At 39.7% G+C, this 19,862-nt stretch overlaps 2 protein-coding genes across 3 annotated transcripts in view; both read right to left on the minus strand.

Annotated features, from left to right (window-relative positions):
* LOC308094995 (uncharacterized protein) overlaps nucleotides 1-19,862 on the minus strand; it is a 793,896-nt gene that overhangs the window by 404,942 nt on the left and 369,092 nt on the right. The window lies entirely within an intron of this gene.
* Nucleotides 1-19,862, minus strand: part of LOC308095002 (NACHT, LRR and PYD domains-containing protein 3-like) — a 272,045-nt gene that overhangs the window by 164,328 nt on the left and 87,855 nt on the right. The window contains exons 7-12 of one of the 2 annotated variants that reach the window (XM_080441871.1): nucleotides 19,666-19,779; nucleotides 18,794-18,907; nucleotides 17,738-17,851; nucleotides 14,706-15,109; nucleotides 12,668-14,474; nucleotides 9,809-9,982 (exon numbers count right to left, since the gene is read on the minus strand). The exons of the other annotated variant lie outside the window; for it this stretch is intronic. Of the exons in view, the coding sequence (XP_080297997.1) occupies nucleotides 9,809-9,982; nucleotides 12,668-14,474; nucleotides 14,706-15,109; nucleotides 17,738-17,851; nucleotides 18,794-18,907; nucleotides 19,666-19,779 (2,727 nt within the window). The remainder of the gene's footprint in view (nucleotides 1-9,808; nucleotides 9,983-12,667; nucleotides 14,475-14,705; nucleotides 15,110-17,737; nucleotides 17,852-18,793; nucleotides 18,908-19,665; nucleotides 19,780-19,862) is intronic. 2 annotated transcript variants of the gene reach the window in all.

Consider the following 19,862-nt stretch of genomic DNA (forward strand, 5'->3'; position numbering starts at 1 on the left):
TTAACCGTTTATTACTTTGGTATTAGAAAATAGCAGATCTACAAGCTCACAGTGTGTCATAATGTGATGTGTTGCGAGGGGTCAAAGGTCAAAACTCTACGGGAGCTTTAATGTGTGACTGTCACTGTGTTGCTTATTACATCATCATGATGATGTCACCGTGATGTCATGATGAGTCACTCATGCCCAAATATGGAGTCCATGACGTCAGACTCAGTTAGTCTCAAAGTATCCTGGTAACACTGGTAACCATGACAACCTTCACTCACTCAAACATGTTGAGTAACCATGGTGACCTGATGTCATCCTCACATAGAGACTCTATCTCTGCTCACACAGACACACTGAGGAGGAGGAGGAGGTGCTGTAGCGTAACCAGAACCCAGCATAGAGAGGTTCAGAGAATGTGTTCTGGAAGGTGTACAGGTGTGCCAGTGAGTCAGGGGACCCTTTATAGAAGGACAGAGTCCCAGCAGGCCAGTCCAGATACACTGATACTCTGTTGGAGCCAGACGGACTGACAGGGAGGACAGTGTCCTTACTATTGTGTGTGACAGTGTATCTGTTACCATGGAGACCACCACCACCACAGACCAGACTCCAGGACTTGTCATTGTATCCAAGCCTACAGTCATCACCTTCTCCTTTCCTGCTGATCCCTCTGTAAGTCACTGCTATAGAAACCTCTCCACTCCACTCTACCTCCCAGTAACAGTGTCCAGTCAGACCCTCTGTACACAGAACCTGAGCCTTTCCATCAAACCTGTCAGGATGTTCAGGATATGATTGATGTCCCCGTGTCACCTTTCTGTTGTTCTCAGACAGAGAGAGCCAGCTGTTTGCTGTGTTTGTGTCCAGTGTGAGAGGATGGAAATCTGATGAGAAAAACAACACAGTAAACATTAAATACATCATTCATTCACTGACTGACACACACACACACACACACACACACACACACACACACACACACACACACACACACACACACACACACACACACACACACACACACACACACACACACACACACACACACACACACACACACACACACACACACACACACACACACACACAATATCAATAAAGCTATCAACGCAAGGTGTTGTAAGCTTGTAGATCAGATTGTTTTATGTTGCTGATCTACAAACTCACACCCTGTTTGTTTGTTTGTTTGTTTTCACTCAAAATAATTAAAATATAAAAAGATACAGCATTGCTACATCGTACATACATTGATACAGCGTTGCTGTCGGATGGAAACCTTGTCCAGAACTACCACTAAACATTTTAAAATAGTGAAAAAAAAACGATCTACAAGCTCACAATACGTTGGAGATACAATGTTTCTGCCCGACGACAACACAGTAAACATTAAATACATCATTCACTGACTGACACACACACACACACACACACACACACACACACACACACACACACACACACACACACACACACACACACACACACACACACACACCTAAGATATCAGATCAAGCTCACAACGTGTTGTAAGCTTGTAGATCAGCTATTTATTTTAAATGTTGCTGATCTACAAACTCAACCTGTTTGTTGGTTTTCACTCAAAATGTAAAACAGAAAATCGTCTCAAAACATTTATTTTCTTAATATCATTTTAGAAACATTTTAAATAGTGAAAATAGCTGAACTTAGAGCGTATTTAACCCATTCAATCCTGGAACGCATCTGTGTCATTTTAAGATTTATTTGGCTATTCAAAAATAGCAGATCTACAAGCTCATAGTGCGGCACTGAGTGCCGCACTATGAGCTTGTAGATCTGCTATTTTTGAAAAATGTGTGCAAGTCTTTACAAATGTCTTCTAAATCCTAACAGTTTTCTGAAACACTTATGTATAATATGTGGTTCTCTGACTTTTTAATGTCAATATTATATATATATATATATATATATATATATATATATATATATATATATATATATATATATATATATATATATATATATATATATATATAATGACACAGTATGCGTTCCCGGATTGAATGCTCCTTACAAATTGCATTTTGTTTTTAATGTCAATAATTAAAGTATCTATTCTTCTTCATAATAACATGTTTTTAAAGGTGATATACTGTAGTTAGTAGCAGTGACTGAGACAACAGACTAAAAAACAATGCTGTATAACTGAATGTGTGTGAGCGCACATACGCGTCTGGTTTCGGCATCAAGTCACCATTTGACCAATGTGGCCCGGACCCCAAAATGAGTTTGACACCCCTGTCTTAAAGCCTCCAGGTGAGAAGTGACTTTCTGTGAGATAATGTTTACATTAAGTTTATGTGAAATGACATCAATGTGGAAAAGTACTCAGATGTTTTACTTAAGTAAAATTATCAATATTGTAATGTATAAATATTCTGTTACAAGTCCGGAATTCAAAATAGTACAAAAGTATTGCTATTAAAATGTAATTAAAGTACCAAAGGTAGAAAGTAGCCTACTTATTATGCAGAATGTCCCATTTCACAAGTTTTCAAATTTAAATTGTATACAAATATTTTGAAAATAGCAGATCTACAAGCTCACAATGCGTCGCATCGCAACGTATTGTGAGCTGCTATTTTCAAAAGGCCAAAATGTTTTGTAATAATAATCAAAATCCTCCAAGTAACTAGTAACTAAAGTTTTCAAATAATTGTAGTGGAGTAAAAGTACAATATGCCTTTGAAATGTAGTGGAGTAGAAGAAAAAATACAGAAAATTGGAAATACTCCAGTAAACTAAAAATACCTCAAAATGTTACTTAAGTACAGTAAATGTACTTACTGTAGTTACTTTACACGTCTGTTACATTAAAGGTTCCTAAACTTTTAAGGCTGCGACGCCATAAAATAATCATTTGAACTGGGGACCCCCCAAAATAATCATTTGAACTGGGGACCCCCCAAAATAATCTTTTGAACTGGGGACCCCCCAAACTAATCATATTTAAACTGGGCACCCCCCAAAATAATCATTTGAACTGAGGACCCCCCAAAATAATCATTTGAACTGGGGACCCCTCAAAATAATCATTTGAACTGAGGACCCCCAAAATAATCATTTGAACTGGGGACCCCCCCAAAATAATCATTTGAACTGGGGACCCCTCAAAATAATCATTTGAACTGAGGACCCCCAAAATAATCATTTGAACTGGAGAATCCCCAAAATAATCTTATTTTAACTAATAATGTGTTTATACTGTGTGACGTAGTGTCGAAATGTGACACGTGAGCTTGTAGATCGGCTTTATTCTAAATATTGCAGATCTACAAGCACACAATGTGTCACAATGTGAGGCGTTGTGAGGCGTTGTGAGGCATTGGGTTTCATTCACTAAGCTCAGGTCCTCACATATTTTGTACTTATGTACATATACGTGACTTCCCATGTTCAGTATACATTCATCTTTTTCTTACCGTGAATTTGGGCGGACACTCAGACTCACGTCTGCTCAGGAACAGACTTAAATGTCTTAAACCTTTCATATATGTTATTAGAATGCCTTATTCTTCATGAAAAATCCATGACAATAGAGCCAAACCTCAAATAACGTTTTTATGTGCCCAAAATGTGTCAACACATAAAAAAAAACGTATGTCAAAGATCTACTGCTTGGATGCATATGGTAGACATGATGCAAATTCAACCGATTTGTATTTATTTTCAGTTGACACATTTAGAGCTGAATTATTAGGTCCCTCTGTGTGTTTTCCGTTTCTGCAAATGTGGCCACAGTTTCACATATTGGACTTCCATGCCAACATGTTGCGCTATTCATTTATAATATTGACCATAGGGTTGTTCCGATACCGATACCAGTATCGGTACTCGGGCCCGATACGCTACTTGTGTACTCGAATCGGTACTCGGTAAAGCTCCCGATACTTTTACCCGATACCAAAACAATGACAGCCGCTGGTATTAACATCGCATTGTTAACAGCTGTGCCTCAAAGTTATAACCACTTTGAGTTTCTAACTTGTGGTCATAGTCACGATACTTTTCAGTTGTGTGGTGGTACTTTTAGATGGATTTTACTGTAACCGAAAGTTCTGTCCACCGTCCAGTCAGAGAGCATGGTTCACACTCACAGACCGGAGCCGGCTCTGTTATTCACAGACGGAGCTAGCGTTATTATTAGCCGTAGCCAGTAGTGTTGCCAGATTCTGCTGGAGAGAAACAAGCAGCCAGGTCTATACAAATAAGGACAAAATAAGCAACTAAGGCAGGTCAGTCAAACTATAATGTCTAATATTGTTTTATGTTTTCTCAAACATTTTCATGCCAAGAGGAAGGACCCCTCAATATGTACAATCTACTTTACAGAAAAACAATACCAAAGTCGCTTATAATAAACGGATTTGGCAACACTGGTCAGAATGGAACGGTACAGCAGCTAGTAGCCACAAACACACCGTCTCTCTTCTCCTCCGAATTATTTTGCCTAATTTAAATATTTTTGATTCTGCTTCTACAGAAATATGCTCTTAACCTAGCTCTGCTCCATAGCGTGTCTGACAAAAGCCTCATTTATGCTCGTTATGCACGACGGTGTCGCACGCTGAAAACAGCAGATCTACAAGCGTAGAGTATGAGTCGCGCTAATACATGGAAAGAGGACAGGACAGCTGATTAGCGTTAGAAGGAGTTCTCCTTAACGTTGCTGCTCGTCCTTAGTAAAACAAATAAAAAATACACTTTCGCTACTGACCAAAACAAAGACGGTTTTGTGGAGTTGAAAGCCTTCTTTCCTTAGTGGGGACACTCTGAGCCCCCCGCCTCACGTCTAAAATACACTTTTTGGCCAGAAAATTAAATATTTAATCAGAAGGGGAAAAAAATGTTGGTGCCCTGTACAGCATTGGTCCTCAAAGTGGTGTCCGGGGACCCCCAGGGGTGCTTGAGGGAGTACCAGGGGGTCCCCAGCTAAATGATGGATAGTTATGAACCAAATGGACCCTTATGGGTCTGTAACTCTGAGAGTGTAAAAATGGAACCAAACGGACCCGTTGTACACTCTCAGAGTTAAATTAGCATGGATTTTACAATATAAATTGGGGTCCCATGAGATAAAAATGCCATTAAATGGGGGTCCGTAGCCCTAATGCATGTCAAACTGGGGGTCCTTGAAATTAAAATGGTTGGGAATTGACTGCTAGAGCCATAATATTCTTCTCTTATGGGGTCCCTGGCATATATTTTCAAATAGGGGTCCGTGGGTCAATTTGGGGGTCCTTGACACAGTTTGAGAACCACTGCTCTACAGATCTGTTTTAATTGTTCTATTGACCAGATTTTTTCTTCCGGTGAAATATCTTCTTTTCTGGCCAAAAAGTGTATTTTAGACGTGAGGTGTAAAGTAAACAGACAGTTATTAACGCAATTTTAACAATAATTATTATTAAAATAACATGTACAAGTACAAGGCGTAAAAATGAAATGAAATTGGAGAAAAAGGGGGTAAAATAAGTGGTTACTAAAAAGAAACATAAAGTACTCGTATCGGTACTCGGTATCGGCGAGTACTGAAAATTGAGTACTCGTACTCGGTCTGAAAATAATGGTATCGGAACATCCCTAATTGACCACATCACATCACGCTTATCATCTGATGAGGATATAGTATGGATGAAATCTAGCTGTGTCCATAATATCTATTCACCATTCTGACGTAGGACAGGATATGTTGTTAATCCTAAAGACAGGTTTATCCTCAGTAATCAATAAAGTGTGATCTGTGATCGGATCTCTGTTTCCTCAATCAAATGCAAGCATTATTTAAAAGAAAACGCTTCTATAATATCCTTTCCACGTTTTATCAACCTATTATTTGGTGGTGGGGTTAAACATTGTAACTTCTTATTCTCATTATGAGAGCATTACATTATTAACGTTCAGCTGATCCATCGTGCGATCGAGGGACTCACTTCCAGACAGAACAGATGTACAAGTTGTCAATGTGGTGCGACTTGACGCGTTGTAATTTTGCAGATGTGTTTTTTTTTCTTCATGTGGGTTATTTCTGGTTGCCTTTTATGGTGTTAAATGGGGCGTGGAACAATACAAAGGATCTACACGGGAGCACAATACTGACTTTAGAACACAAATTAGATCCACACAAATCACGTCTCTTAACCCTCTTTCATGAATCACACGTCAGAATTGACTTATCCCAATATACTATGTTATTTATGACCAGGATATACACCTTATTTATGACTAGGATATACACCTTATTTATGACCAGGATATACACCTTATTTATGACCAGGATATACACCTTATTTATGACCAGGATATACACCTTATTTATAACCAGGATATACACCTTATTTATGACCAGGATATACACCTTATTTATGACCAGGATATACACCTTATTTATGACCAGGATATACACCTTATTTATGACCAGGATATACACCTTATTTATGACCAGGTTAGTGAATGAGTCCCATTGTTTCTGTCAACCCACATGAACTTAGTTTTCTGAAAAACTTAAATGTTTTATTCAAAATAAAAATAAAGATTCATGTTTCTATATACATAGAAACATGTAAAATGACACAGATGCTTTCCCGGTTTTAAAGGTATAACAACGTATAGGCTTTCCAGGTCTTAATGGGTTAAGGACCGGGCCAAGAGCAGAGAAACCTCCTGAATTCCCTGGAAGCTCTACTGAAGAGTTTTCAGGACAGTATCTGGGGAGGGGCCAACCCACTATAAAACAGTGTATAAAATGTTAATGTGTGATATTGACACAGACAGACAGATACTCACATTTTCTAGGATTAAGCCAATCTTCTCCTCCATGTTTCACTCTGTAGGAAATAGAACAACAATGCATCAATGTCTAACTGTCTAACACAACGTCTCCACTACCTGACACTACAGTGTTTCTCCTATCATTATCTTGGCCCTGCAGCCCATCCAGACATACTCACTGCTGCCCAGTTTGGATCTCATCACCTCCTCAGACTCCACCTTAACCCCAAGCACTCCACTCTCCTTTATCCCTTCTTAATGCAAGTTTACTATGCAGATATATCTTGTTCTTAATGCAAGTTTACTATGCAGATATATCTTGTTCTTAATGCAAGTTTACTATGCAGATATATCTTGTTCTTAATGCAAGTTTTACTATGCAGATATATCTTGTTCTTAATGCACGTTTACTATGCAGATATATCTTGTTCTTAATGCACGTTTACTATGCAGATACAGTATATCTTGGCTATGTTTTATTATTTCTTAACCACAAATGTACAGAATGTTATTTAGATAGCATGTTGTATGTATGTATATATATATATATATATATATATATATATATATATATATATATATATATATATATATATATATATATATATATATATATATATATATATATATATATATATATATATATATTATATTATATATTATATTATATAATTAAAAAGTGAAACTTTCAAATATTCTTGATTCATATATATTGATTCATTGCACATACAGTGAAATATTAAAAAAAAAAAAGTTTTTGCTCACACCTTCTTCTTGACAATACAACATATATTTTTGACACTGTGCAAAGTCCTGCTGGAAAAGGCATCTCCATAAAGCTTGTCAACACACGGAAGCACAAAGTCCTCTAAAATATCCTTATAGATGCTGTGTTGACTCTGGACTTGATAAAACACAGTGGATCAACACCACATGACATGACACCCAACATCATCACTGACAGTGAAAACTTCACACTGGAGTCAACACAGCATCTACCAGGAGATTTTAGGCAGGACTTGGCATCTGCCCACAGAGCCAACACTACTAGTAACTGGTGTACTGACCATGGTATTACTGTGCTTAACTGACCAGCCAACTGACCTGACCTGAACCCCACAGAGAATAGATGTTGTATAGTCAAGAGGAAGGTGTGAGACACTAGACTCAACAATACAAATGAGCTTAAGGCTGCTATCAAAGCAAACCTGGGCTTCCATAACACCTCAACAGAACCACAGGCAATTTGTTCAAAAGTAGCTCAGACCAAATGTATAACCTTATCTGTTTGTTGGTTAAAGTATTAACTAAATATGCATAAATATTTGCATCTATTTATGACTTTGTGTCAGAGTGAATACACCGTTAAAGGTTTAATGACATTCACTTTTACACCACATTCAAAGTCTTTGTCCTGGTCCTTCAAAAGTGTAAAAAAGTTTTAAGTGAAAATTCCATTCCAGTGATCCATGGCAGGTGTTTTTCTCTCACATTTCTAAAGCCTTTTCAACTGCAATGAAAAAAGAAATCTTTGCCTGCGGGTGTCGCTGGTGAGGGATTTTGCCTGTCAATCATCGCCTCTGCTCCGCCCCCCCCAAAGGAAAGGATAGGGGCGAGGAGGAGAGTGGGCGGGATTAATCGACTGTGACCTCACTGTCGAAGGGCCAAGCTCAGATTACTTTTCAGCCTAATTATTCAGAAAACCCCAGACCACAGAAAATCCACTGAATGTTCTAAGTTCAGGTTTTTTGGGTGTAATTGAGGTCATAAAACCCCAAATAAAACATTGAAAATAAAAAAAGTGAAAATGAATGTCATGATACCTTTAAGGGACACATGAGGGAAACACTGCACATTCACTGTACTATCCAACATGGACACAGCCCAAGTCTACTCACATGCAGTTCTCCAGAACTGAATCATTCACCATGTTGAGGCTCAGGTCCAACTCTCTTAGGGAGGGATGAGAGTTTACAGCTGAGGACAGAACTTCACAGCATCTCTCTGACAACATGCAGTGAGCCAGTCTGAATGAAGAATGAAACAACAGAAAAAATAAAGAATAAATAAAACACGTTACAATATACATTATTCCTGGATTGAGAACTTGGACCTGACCGTGATGGACTGTCAGGGTGCAAAATCTCTGTACGTATTTATGTATTTACTTTAAGTACGTCTGTCGTTCAGGTATCTTGAGAACTGTCCAACGGACCAACGTCAAACTTGGCAAATGACCTGATTGTATTCTTATGTCAAAAGTCCCTAAAAGGCCCATTTAAATTATTTCCTGACATAAGCAAGAACGTGTGCATACATATGAATCTTGATTTGAATCACCTGTGTGATCCCCATAGCTGCATGTTCCTCCAAACACACAAAAGTACAATTTTGTACTTGTGATTAGTTGAGACACAAATAGGCTTCCGTTTCAGAATGATCCTTTAAAATAAAATGAGCTAAAAAGGCATGTCATAATGTCTTTAAGTACATTGCAAGATCATCTGAACATTGCTACAAATGAACAAGGCTATCCTAATGTTTCTCACAAATGTAATTTTAAATGTTTGAGGATGTTCCTGCTCTCTGTGTCTCATAGGTCTTTGTCAGGTCTTGCTTGAGTTATTTGATCCTTTTTAAACTTTAGACCAAATAATAAACTATATCAATGAGAAGTTTATCAACCCCAAATGTTTTCTATTTGTATTCACAATGGTGAGTATTAGGAATTCAGATATACAGTGTTCATTGAGATGTTTCATGTAGGAGGGAGAAGAATACCACATGCTCATAGGGAGGAAATCAAGATCACCTTTAAACCTGCACAACTTTTTAAGGGTGGTCATCTAGTAAAATCCCTATTACTGAAATGGACGCTTGCACCCATTAATATCAATATAAATAATAAAAACTAGAAGAAATTCACATAATACATTACGTAATAAAAGAGAATTGATAAAAAATTAATCTAATAATAAATCTAATAAATAGGGTGAATTAATCTTACTTTAGAATTTCCAGTCTACAGTGCAGACTCTTCAGTCCAGCTAAGAGCAGATCCAGTAGTCCTGAGTCCAGGTTGTTTTTGCTGAGGTCCAATTCTCTCAAATGAGAAGGATTAGAGCTGAGAGCTGAAGCCACAACTTCAACCTCTGTCTGTCTGAGGTTACAGCCAACAAGTCTGTAAATACAGATTAAATAAGAGACTATCAAAACAAATTACACCAAGTTCAATGTCATGGAAGTTAACTAAGAGATCTCCTACTGTATCTAGTTATACAGACATAAACAGTTTAAGTATGATCAGAGAACAAGGAAGAAAACAACAGATGGAAGTTAATGTAATGTAAGTAATTTGAGTAACCAAGCTCACTGTTTAAAAAGCCATCCTCTGTACACCCCTTCACTAATGGTATGGTCCATTTCTCATATAGTATGGTATGGTATGTTTTCATGGTAGAATAACTCATAAAGAGGACACATATGAATAGTTTGAGGACTTGAGTTCTCCTGTTGTTCTGTGTGTACTAAGGTTGGGGTCGTCTGTCGGCGATTGGATGAGTCCAATTAATGTTGGTTACCTTCATGTTACATTTGTGCACTTCACCTACAGTATGCTGAGTATACTAACATAGTTTTGTCTTCCATTAAAGGAATATTTCACCCCAAAAAAATACTTTTCCCCTATCAATTAAACCTTGAATTCATGGAGATTTGAGTATTTTAGTATGTGTGACATTCCTGAACCTAAATCCAATATCCTACTACTTTAATTAAAATGCCCACACTGTGGTGTACGTCCCGGGTTGGCCAGCACACGATCATTCCACTTGCCTCCAAACTTGCCACAGACTATTGATCAGTGCTCTGGCTAATTCCTAGGCTTCTTTCCCCACCTTTGATGTACTTACATATTGTACTGTTAATATAAAACTACATTATTTTTATTCAGGCACATTTTAGCCACCTTTTTTTTTGGGCCACTAGGCCCACCCTACTGCACATGTGTGACATAGGCACAGTGTCCCATAAAAAGGACAAGGACTGACAGATAGAGATCTCCATATATGGCCATATCAGTTGGATCACTGGTGCACCGTAGATGTGAGGGCCATGAAGCGGCCCCAACCTCTAGTTTGACTAAATGACATTAATAGGAAACCAATCTTAGTTAACAAGAGCAAAACCATATTTAAAACATTCTCTTTAAACCTGGATCATCAGTAGGCTCATAGTGATTACACTGTGAGAGTTGTTTTGGAGTTTATATACTTTTCTTTAATATAGATTTGCATTGGTTTTCTACCACAGCAGACACCGCTAATATTCTATTCTGGATCAGGAATGCAACCCAAAAAATAAAAAGGTCTGTGGTGGGGGAGGGGCAGAGTGGAGTGTGGAACGGTCAGCACCACTAGACGTCACAGAAAGACTGAACAGAGGAAGAGAGCAATGTTCAACCAGCAGTTGAAGGTGTGAAATGAATAAAGTGAGAATAAGCAAATACATGGCATATTTACTTTGCCATGTATTTTATATTACAAACAAGCTGGCAGAGACCAACATTAAAATAAAAATAATAATAATGATAATGGTTTAGGGTTTTATGCCCCTTTAACAGAGTAAAGAAGCTCAACTGGTGAAGTGTGGCAGTTGGAATAAAATGATTGAATCTGGAGCTTGGACAAACATAGCGATTTTGCGATGTTTGGATGGAAACTGAGGATTTGGTTAGCAATGCTAGCACATGCTAGCTCTAACCTTATATTTTAATACATGTTTATGTATTTATTTCATATTTACATGTCGATTTAAGCTCTGAAATATCTGTCAGACATACTCTGGTATGTGAAGAGTCTAACTGGGCTATAAACTCATTTTGTGTTTGAAAAAAATAAAAAAAATATATATCTCCTTTCCTGAACAATGGGCACCAGCGAGATGACTGTCCTCCAGTCAAAAATGGTCACATATGTTGTTTATAAGTTATCCATGGATATTCAGCTGTACTACAGCATTGGTAATGGCAATTTTATTCAGCCGCCAGATCCAACACTTTGGAACCAAAACATCATATCTTTAAAAATATAGCCAGGAAATGTTTCCACATTCTACAGGTTCACCTTCATGCTACCAACGATGCAAAGTGACGCCTTTGAACTTGTACTACACCACGGTGAAGCTGGTTTAATGTTGGGTATTTCGGTTGTCTTTTATGGTGTTAAAAGGGGCGTGGAACAATGCAGATGATGCAAATAATGCACATTGGATTTGGTGGAATTCATCATCTGATACACCTGAGCGCACAAATCAAGGCTTTACACAGCCTTTCATGAATCAGACGTGGCTCTTTATTTACAAGCAAACCTACACTAAAGATTGTAGCAGAATGTTAAGAGCTGTGTGAATGAGGCCCTTTGAAAATAACAATTATCTTGTCCTTTTTATTTTAAGTTCCACTACTGAGAGGATGGCAATGTCAGTGGGTTCAAACCACTGGTCTGGTGGGGGTAACCAGCAGGGCTTTTAGACTCTTAGTTTTGTTTTTACCCTGCTTTATTGTGGTCTGGCCTTTATTTGGACACACACACACACACACACACACACACACACACACACACACACACACACACACACACACACACACACACACACACACACACACACACACACACACACACACACACACACACACACACACACACACACACACACACACACACACACACACACACAATACCACTAGTCACTATTTGATACACAGACAGTATTATTATAACTTTTATGTCAACCTTCATTTCTAATTATAGTGTTAACTGTAATGTCAGATTGACTCTAGGATGTTTCTATTCACTTGACTACTAACCGAGCCTTTCTGCAGTTCCTCACAGCTGGGATCAGTCTCCTTCGCCCCCCCTCTGATGTGTTGTATTTGTCCAGGTCCAACTCTTCCAGAACCTCCTCTGACGTCTGCAGCATGACGGCCAGAGCTGAACACTGGGTCTCAGACAGTTTCTCTGTTCTGTTCTCTGACTTCAGGTACTCTTGGATCTCCTGATGTACTGAGTGGTCGTTCATCTCCATCAAACAGTGGAAGATGTTGATGCATCTGTCAGGAGAGGCATCGTTTCTCAACTCCTTCAGGTTGTTGATGGCTCTCTGGATCTCCTCTGGACTGTTCTCTTTCTGACCCAGTAGGCCTCCTAACAGACTCTGGTTGGACTCCAGAGAGAGGCCATGAAGGAAGCGGACAAAGAGGTCCAAGTGGCCATTTTTACTCTCCAGGGCTTTAATGGTGGCTTTGTTTAGGAAGTCATCCAAGGAACTAACCCTCTTCTTATCTGCAACATCAAGAAATTTCTTCAGTACCTTCAGGTTCCTCTTCTTTGTGAAACAGTGGAACAGGTAGACTGCAGCCAGAAACTCCTGGATGCTCAGATGAACAAAGCTGTAGACTGTAGTTTTCTGGAACAGCACATTCTCTCTTTTGAAGATCTTTGTGCACACTCCTGAGTACAGTGAGGCTTCTTTCACATCAAGACCACACTTTTCCAGGTCTTCTTGGTAGAACATGATGCTACCTCTCTTTAGGTGTTCAAATGCCAGCCTTCCCAGCTTCAGAAGAACATCCTTGTCAGTCTTCGTGAGGTGCTGTTGATTCCCCTTTTCTTGTTCTTTCTTTTTCACCTCATGTGTCTCATACTTCTGCTTCTTTCTCTTTGTCTGAACCAACAGGAAGTGGCAGCACATCTCAGTCAGGGTCTTGGGCAGCTGTCCTATTGTGTGTGTCCTCAACATGTCCAGCAGAACGGTAGCAATGATCCAACAGAAGAGTGGGATGTGACACATGATGTGGAGGGTCCTGGATGTCTTCAAGTGTGAGAGGATTCTGTCGGCCAACTTCTCTTCACTGAATGTGTTCCTAAAGTACTTCTCCTTCTGGGGGTCTGTGAACCCTCGTACTTCTGTCACCATGTCAACACATGCAGGAGGGATCTGATTGGCTGCTGCAGGTCTGGTGGTTATCCAGAGGAGAGCTGAGGGGAGTAGATTCTCCTTGATTAGGTTTGTCAACAGAGCATCCACTGATGATGTCACTGTGACATCAGAAACAATGTCATTGTTTTGGAACAATGAAAATCTGCTTTCATCCAGACCATCAAGGATGAAGCCAACTTTCCAGACAGCGAGCTGCTCTGCTGTGACCTTCTTTAATGTTGGGTGGAAATCATGGATCAGTGTGAGAAGACTGTACTGCTCATCTCTGACCAAGTTCAGCTCCCGGAATGAAAAGGGAACCAAGAGATTTATATCTTGATTTTCCAAACCCTTTGCCCAGTCCAGAGTGAACTTACGCACAGAGAATGTTTTTCCAATGCCAGCGATGCCCTTGGTCAGAACTCTTCTGATGGGTGTCTTTCTGCCAGGGAGGGGTTTAAAGATGTCACAGCAGTTGATTGGTGTGTCATGGAAGGTCTTCATCTTGGAAGCTGTCTCAAGCTGTATCACCTCATGTTGGCTATTAACCCCTTCACTCTCTCCCTCTGTGATGTAGAGCTCTGTGTAGGTGCTGGTGAGGGAGGTTCCAGACTCTTCTGTCATGTGGTCTTTCACATCATCAAGACTGTTCAAACTGATCTTATAATCATTCAAATCAACCAGCAGACTGACATCTGAAATGAGGAAAAAAATATATGTTTTAAACATTCAGCACACAATTTGTTAAGAAAAACGTAACAACATAAGATCAGTTGTTTTTGTCCAGAGTTGATAGTTGTTTAGCTTCATTATTTGCACTTAGATATTGATACGGACACTAATTTGAACATTTAGTCTGACCATGATTTATTTAATTTAAGCATTCAATGTATTAACATGCAATTTTAATTAGTGCATAGTCTTACTTTGTCCAGGTGTGGTTTGACTGGGTGTCTTCAGTCCAGGTGTGGTTTGACTGGGTGTCTTCAGTCCAGGTGTGGTTCTGAACCTCGTTCCACACTGGGGACAGTCATAGTGTCCTGTTGGAGCAGACTGGTCCCAGTATGAGGTGATGCACTGTCTGCAGAACCAGTGTCCACAGCTGGTAGAGACTGGATCTGTCAGAACCTCCTCACACACTGAACACCTGGACGTCTGCTCACGTGCGGAGAGGCCCCGGTGGCCTGTCCTTCGCATTCCTCCGCGGCCGACCCCGTCCGAGCGAGCCCGAGACGCCCCGTCTGCCCCAGTTGCCCTGCCACGGACCGCCCGAGGACCCCCGCTGTCGGCCTCGCCTGGACCCCCAACACAACCACTCCTCTTCCTCTCTCTGTGAAGATGAAGACATTGTATTACTACATAATAGTTATTGTAATAATAAGTACATACAATATAATATGACATTTAACATCATTGATGTGTTAATGCAGAGTGTGGTTACTGTAGGTTTTGTATTAATAATACATTCTGCAAAGTAACAAGTAACTAAAGCTGTCAAATGCTGTCATTGTAGTGGAGTAGAAGTAACAAAAATGGAAAGTAAAGTAAAAGGACTTCAAAATAAAACTGCATGGTAAGCACTTGCATAGTACTTGAGTAAATATACTTAGTTACTTTGCAGCACCACAGACAGATTAGGTAGCAGCAGCTGCACTGATTGCTAGAGTGTGTAGGTGCATGGGTTTATATTAATGGTCTTAACTAAAAATGTATACATCACACAGCTCTTTGGATTAAATCGTAGAGCCGACCTGTGCGCACTTGGTGATGTAAAATAAATATCTGTAGTGTAAAAAATGTGGCCACAGTGACACAGTGAAAACACAGGGCATTTCTCCTCTGTCCTTCTCTCTCCCCACTAGCAAAACCCATCGGAAATGCATTGGGTGCTTAGAGTTAATTATTTCAAAAACTACAAATTATTTCAAAAAGAAAAGTACAAGCATAGATGTACACAGTAAGCTAAAATGTTTACTTTTGGGAGAGAAAGAAATATTGTAGAACATGTGCTCGCTGCTGCTGCAGCGAGCCCACAATGATAATGGCCAGGTTTCCCAAACGAAAAAGAGCTCATGCACAGCCTAGAAGCTGCGTAAGAGCCTCCACGCACCTGCGCAGTAGCAACCCCGCCACGCACTGTCTTCGTTAGTAGCAGCTGTGTGTGCCCAACGTGCCATCTAAACTGGCTTCAGGAAGCACCATCGTCGTAGGTTCTCATTACGTGTGTGCTAAAACTACATTCGCGAGACAGCATAGACGTAAAGACCTCCTGGACGAAGTCTACGTAAAGCCTAGGTAAACTACGTAGGGCTGTCCTACGCTACACTGCAGTTTAAACACCCTTTGCGAAAGTGAAATGGATCATAAAAATACCAGAGGCAACTGTCAGATGTCCTGAAGCAGTCCACTCCAAATACAACTTTTGAATAATATATTTATGAATGAAATTACAGTGGTGAGTTGACATCTGCAAGGTAAATAAAACACTGAAGTGTCCCCATTATGCAAGTAAATTAAATATACTTAAAATACCAAAAGTAAAGGAATGCAGAATGTCCCATTTCCCAAATTTAATATGTATTAAAATCTTTTGAAAATAGCAGATCTACAAGCTTGTGAAGTGTTGTGAGCTTGTAGATCTGCTAGTTTCAAAAGATGTTTTAACCATTCATAAACATGGCTAGCGCAACAGCTGTCACTTTGTGAGAGGAACTGGGGACTTTCATCATAACGTTTAACTATAAAACTTCGAAATTAAGGAAACATGTTTAGCTCAGCATCATTTATATACCTTTAGTTAACTTGGCATATGCTTAATATTTTTATCAGACGATCGGATCATCCGTGAGAGTACAATTTGTAAACTTCGGGTTCATGCATATAGAGGACGAAGCCCTGGTTCAGAGCGTTAGTGAACTCTCTGGGTACAGCCACACATGTCCGTAAAGCGTCCGTCAAGTTGCCGTACGGACGCCGGAGGTCCCATCCACTCCCATGTTAAAAAAAAAACGGAACGGTACTTCCGGTTTTAAACTTAACATGGGAGTGGATGGGACTTCCGGCGTCCGTACGGCAACTTGACGGACGCTTTACGGACATGTGTGGCTGTACCCACTAACGCTCTGAACCAGGGCTAGAAGCAGCGCAGCTGTGTGTGTGTGTGTGTGTGTGTGTGTGTGTGTGTGTGTGTGTGTGTGTGTGTGTATATATATATATATATATGTGTGTATATATATATATATATATACATACATATACATATACATATATAAATTAAATGTGTGTGTGTGTGTGTGTGTGTGTGTGTGTGTGTGTGTGTGTGGTCGGTCGGTCGGTCGGTCTTTTCATAGATCTATTTCGCTACGATGGGTGTTACTACCGCCCCAGGGCGCTAGTAACAAACTGCTTCGTAGGACAGCACTGCAGGGCTACGCCTCTCGCAGAAGTAGGAGGAGAGTAGGATACGCCATTCTGTCTCCCAAATGTAGTTTTAGCAGACACGTAACGCCGTGGACGTGGGAACCGATTGCACGTTGGGCACAACCAGCTGCTACTAATGAGAGCGTAGGTTTCGCCGGGTCCCAGGCTCTTACGCAAGTTGCGTAGGCTGCGCATGACCTGAAATCTACGTGGCTGCTATGGTACTGCGCAGATTGTGTGGACACACGTAAGACCCGTCGTAGAACCTGCGCAGATGCTCAACGCAGCATCTCTACGAATCTCTTTGGGAAACGCGGCCAATGACTTTTTTTTAAGGGAAAAGGTGAAAGGGTCTTTGTTGTAGGGATCTTTGATCAGCTTTCAAACATCTATTTGACATAAAACCTGTCATTTATGAAATTACTGCACGTTTCTTTTTTTTTGTTAGTACAACCAACGTAAAATAAGTTTATATTCAATTATTTCTAAGTGGATTAATATATTTTTTGTCACAGTTTACAGAGATCAGTGATCATACTTTGTGTTTGAAGGTCCAGGTTCATTACTGAAGTTCAAAGGGAAAGCCTTAGACCGATCACTCTTCATAGACACACAGCTGGGTGTTGGAGACTCTGGTCTGTGGTAAAGACCTCTGGAAAACACAAATGTTTATGAAATTATCATTTGAGTTGAAATACAGTTTGCTGCTCAGATATTACTAGTAATATTCATAGTGAGGCTGCAGAACAGGGTCTTCTGTACAGTATGTCTGTCCCCTCAAAAGTAGACCAATCACAGCTCATGATTTTCCTGCATAGGCCACTGGACTGTGAACCTCAGCAATTAGTTTCTGAGAGAAACATACTTGAATGGGAGCTATCACCCTTTTCCATTCATGTTAATGGAAACTTTTTATTCACTAATACATTTATATCAATTCAACTATGCAACATATCGCTTAACAAAATGCAAACACACAATTCCCGATGAAGCCGGTCGATTTGACATGCCGGCAAAACTGTGGGAGGAGTAGTGTGGCAAAGTTTTAGAGGTGCTATCTATATAAATGTGAACAAAACAAGTGTTGTTGCCTTTAGGCGGCAACACTAACTAGATGTAATATGTTCAATGAGACCTGGCTGAACCAGACTGGTAACAAGGAGCTAATTGAGGCATCACCTCCTGAACAACCTGTTAGGGTTCAGATAAATGTGGTTCTGTTGTATCTGATTGGTTTAACACCAGCTCAATTCCTATCTTCTGTATTGTCAACAAGTTGGAGACATGAGAGTGACAGACATGAGAGGCCATTACAGTCACCTCAACAAGATGATATAAAAGCTTCACGTTGACAAATACAAAACTAAAAATATACATATAAACAGTATTTAAGACCAAAAGTCAGAACAGCATCAGAATATATTTTCGAAAGACACTAAATCAAATCACTGACTGTTTCATGTTTATATAGTGTATGTTTTTGTGTGTTCATTAGTAAAACAGAGCAAAGCATTTTACAGTTTAACCTTTTTTTGTATGCAGATTAATTATTTGTGTATTTCCAGTTGACGTTCACAGAGATCAGTGATCTTACTTTGTGTTTGAAGGTCCAGGTTCATTACTGAAGTTCAAAGGGAAACGCTTAGACCGATCACTCTTCATAGACACACAGCTGGGTGTTGGAGACTCTGGTCTGTGGTGAAGACTTCTGGAATCACACAATGTTTATGAAATTATCATTTGAGTTGAAATACAGTTAGCTGCCCAGATATTACTAGTAATAATGTACAGTGTGGCTTTAGAACAGGGTTTTCTGTATGTGTGTCCCCTTAAAAGTAGACCAATCACAGCTCATGATGCTACATGTATGACATGATGAAAGAGAACCACCTCAGACCCCGAAAGCCTTAAAGGGACGCTTCAACCCAAAAAAACTTTGTTTCAATGGATTTTTTTAGTTTTTTGTCTCATTCCTAAGACAATAATTTGATGACTGGCAGCGGTTCCGGTAGGAGACACAACGAGTTGTTGTGTCTCCTACCGGAACCGCTGCCTACCGGTCCGCTGGTCATCAAATTATTGTCTTAGGAATGAGACAAAAACTAAAAAATATCCATGAATTCAAGTCTCCATGGGGTGACTAATCCATTGAAACAAAGTTGTTTTGGGGTGACGTGTCTCTTTAAACACCTGCTGAAGAGCATGAACGTTGGATCATAGTTGATAATCTATGCATTTGTCTTTTTTTAAACACATCTCTGTCCACCAACAGGGCCTCATTCACCAATATTCTTCCTAAGTTTCTTCTTAATTCATTGACTGCCAGAGTTAAAACATCGTCTATGCTGCCATTGCCAGAGATTCAGAGCGTTTTCTCTAACCTTAGAAAAATTACAGAATATTATTCTTCACAACGATCCACCCGCCGATCGCTTTAAAAGACGTAGGGGTGTTCAGTGATCTTACTTTGTGTTTGAAGGTCCAGGTTCATTCCTGAAGTTCAAAGGGAAACGCTTAGACCGATCACTCTTCATAGACACACAGCTGGGTGTTGGAGACTCTGGTCTGTGGTGAAGACTTCTGGAATCACACAATGTTTATGAAATTATCATTTGAGTTTAAATACAGTTTACTGCTCAGATATTACTAGTAATATTCATAGT

Source organism: Gymnoscopelus braueri, assembly GCF_963280865.1.
Source record: "Gymnoscopelus braueri genome assembly, chromosome: 11".
NCBI classification, from domain to species: Eukaryota; Metazoa; Chordata; class Actinopteri; order Myctophiformes; family Myctophidae; genus Gymnoscopelus; species Gymnoscopelus braueri.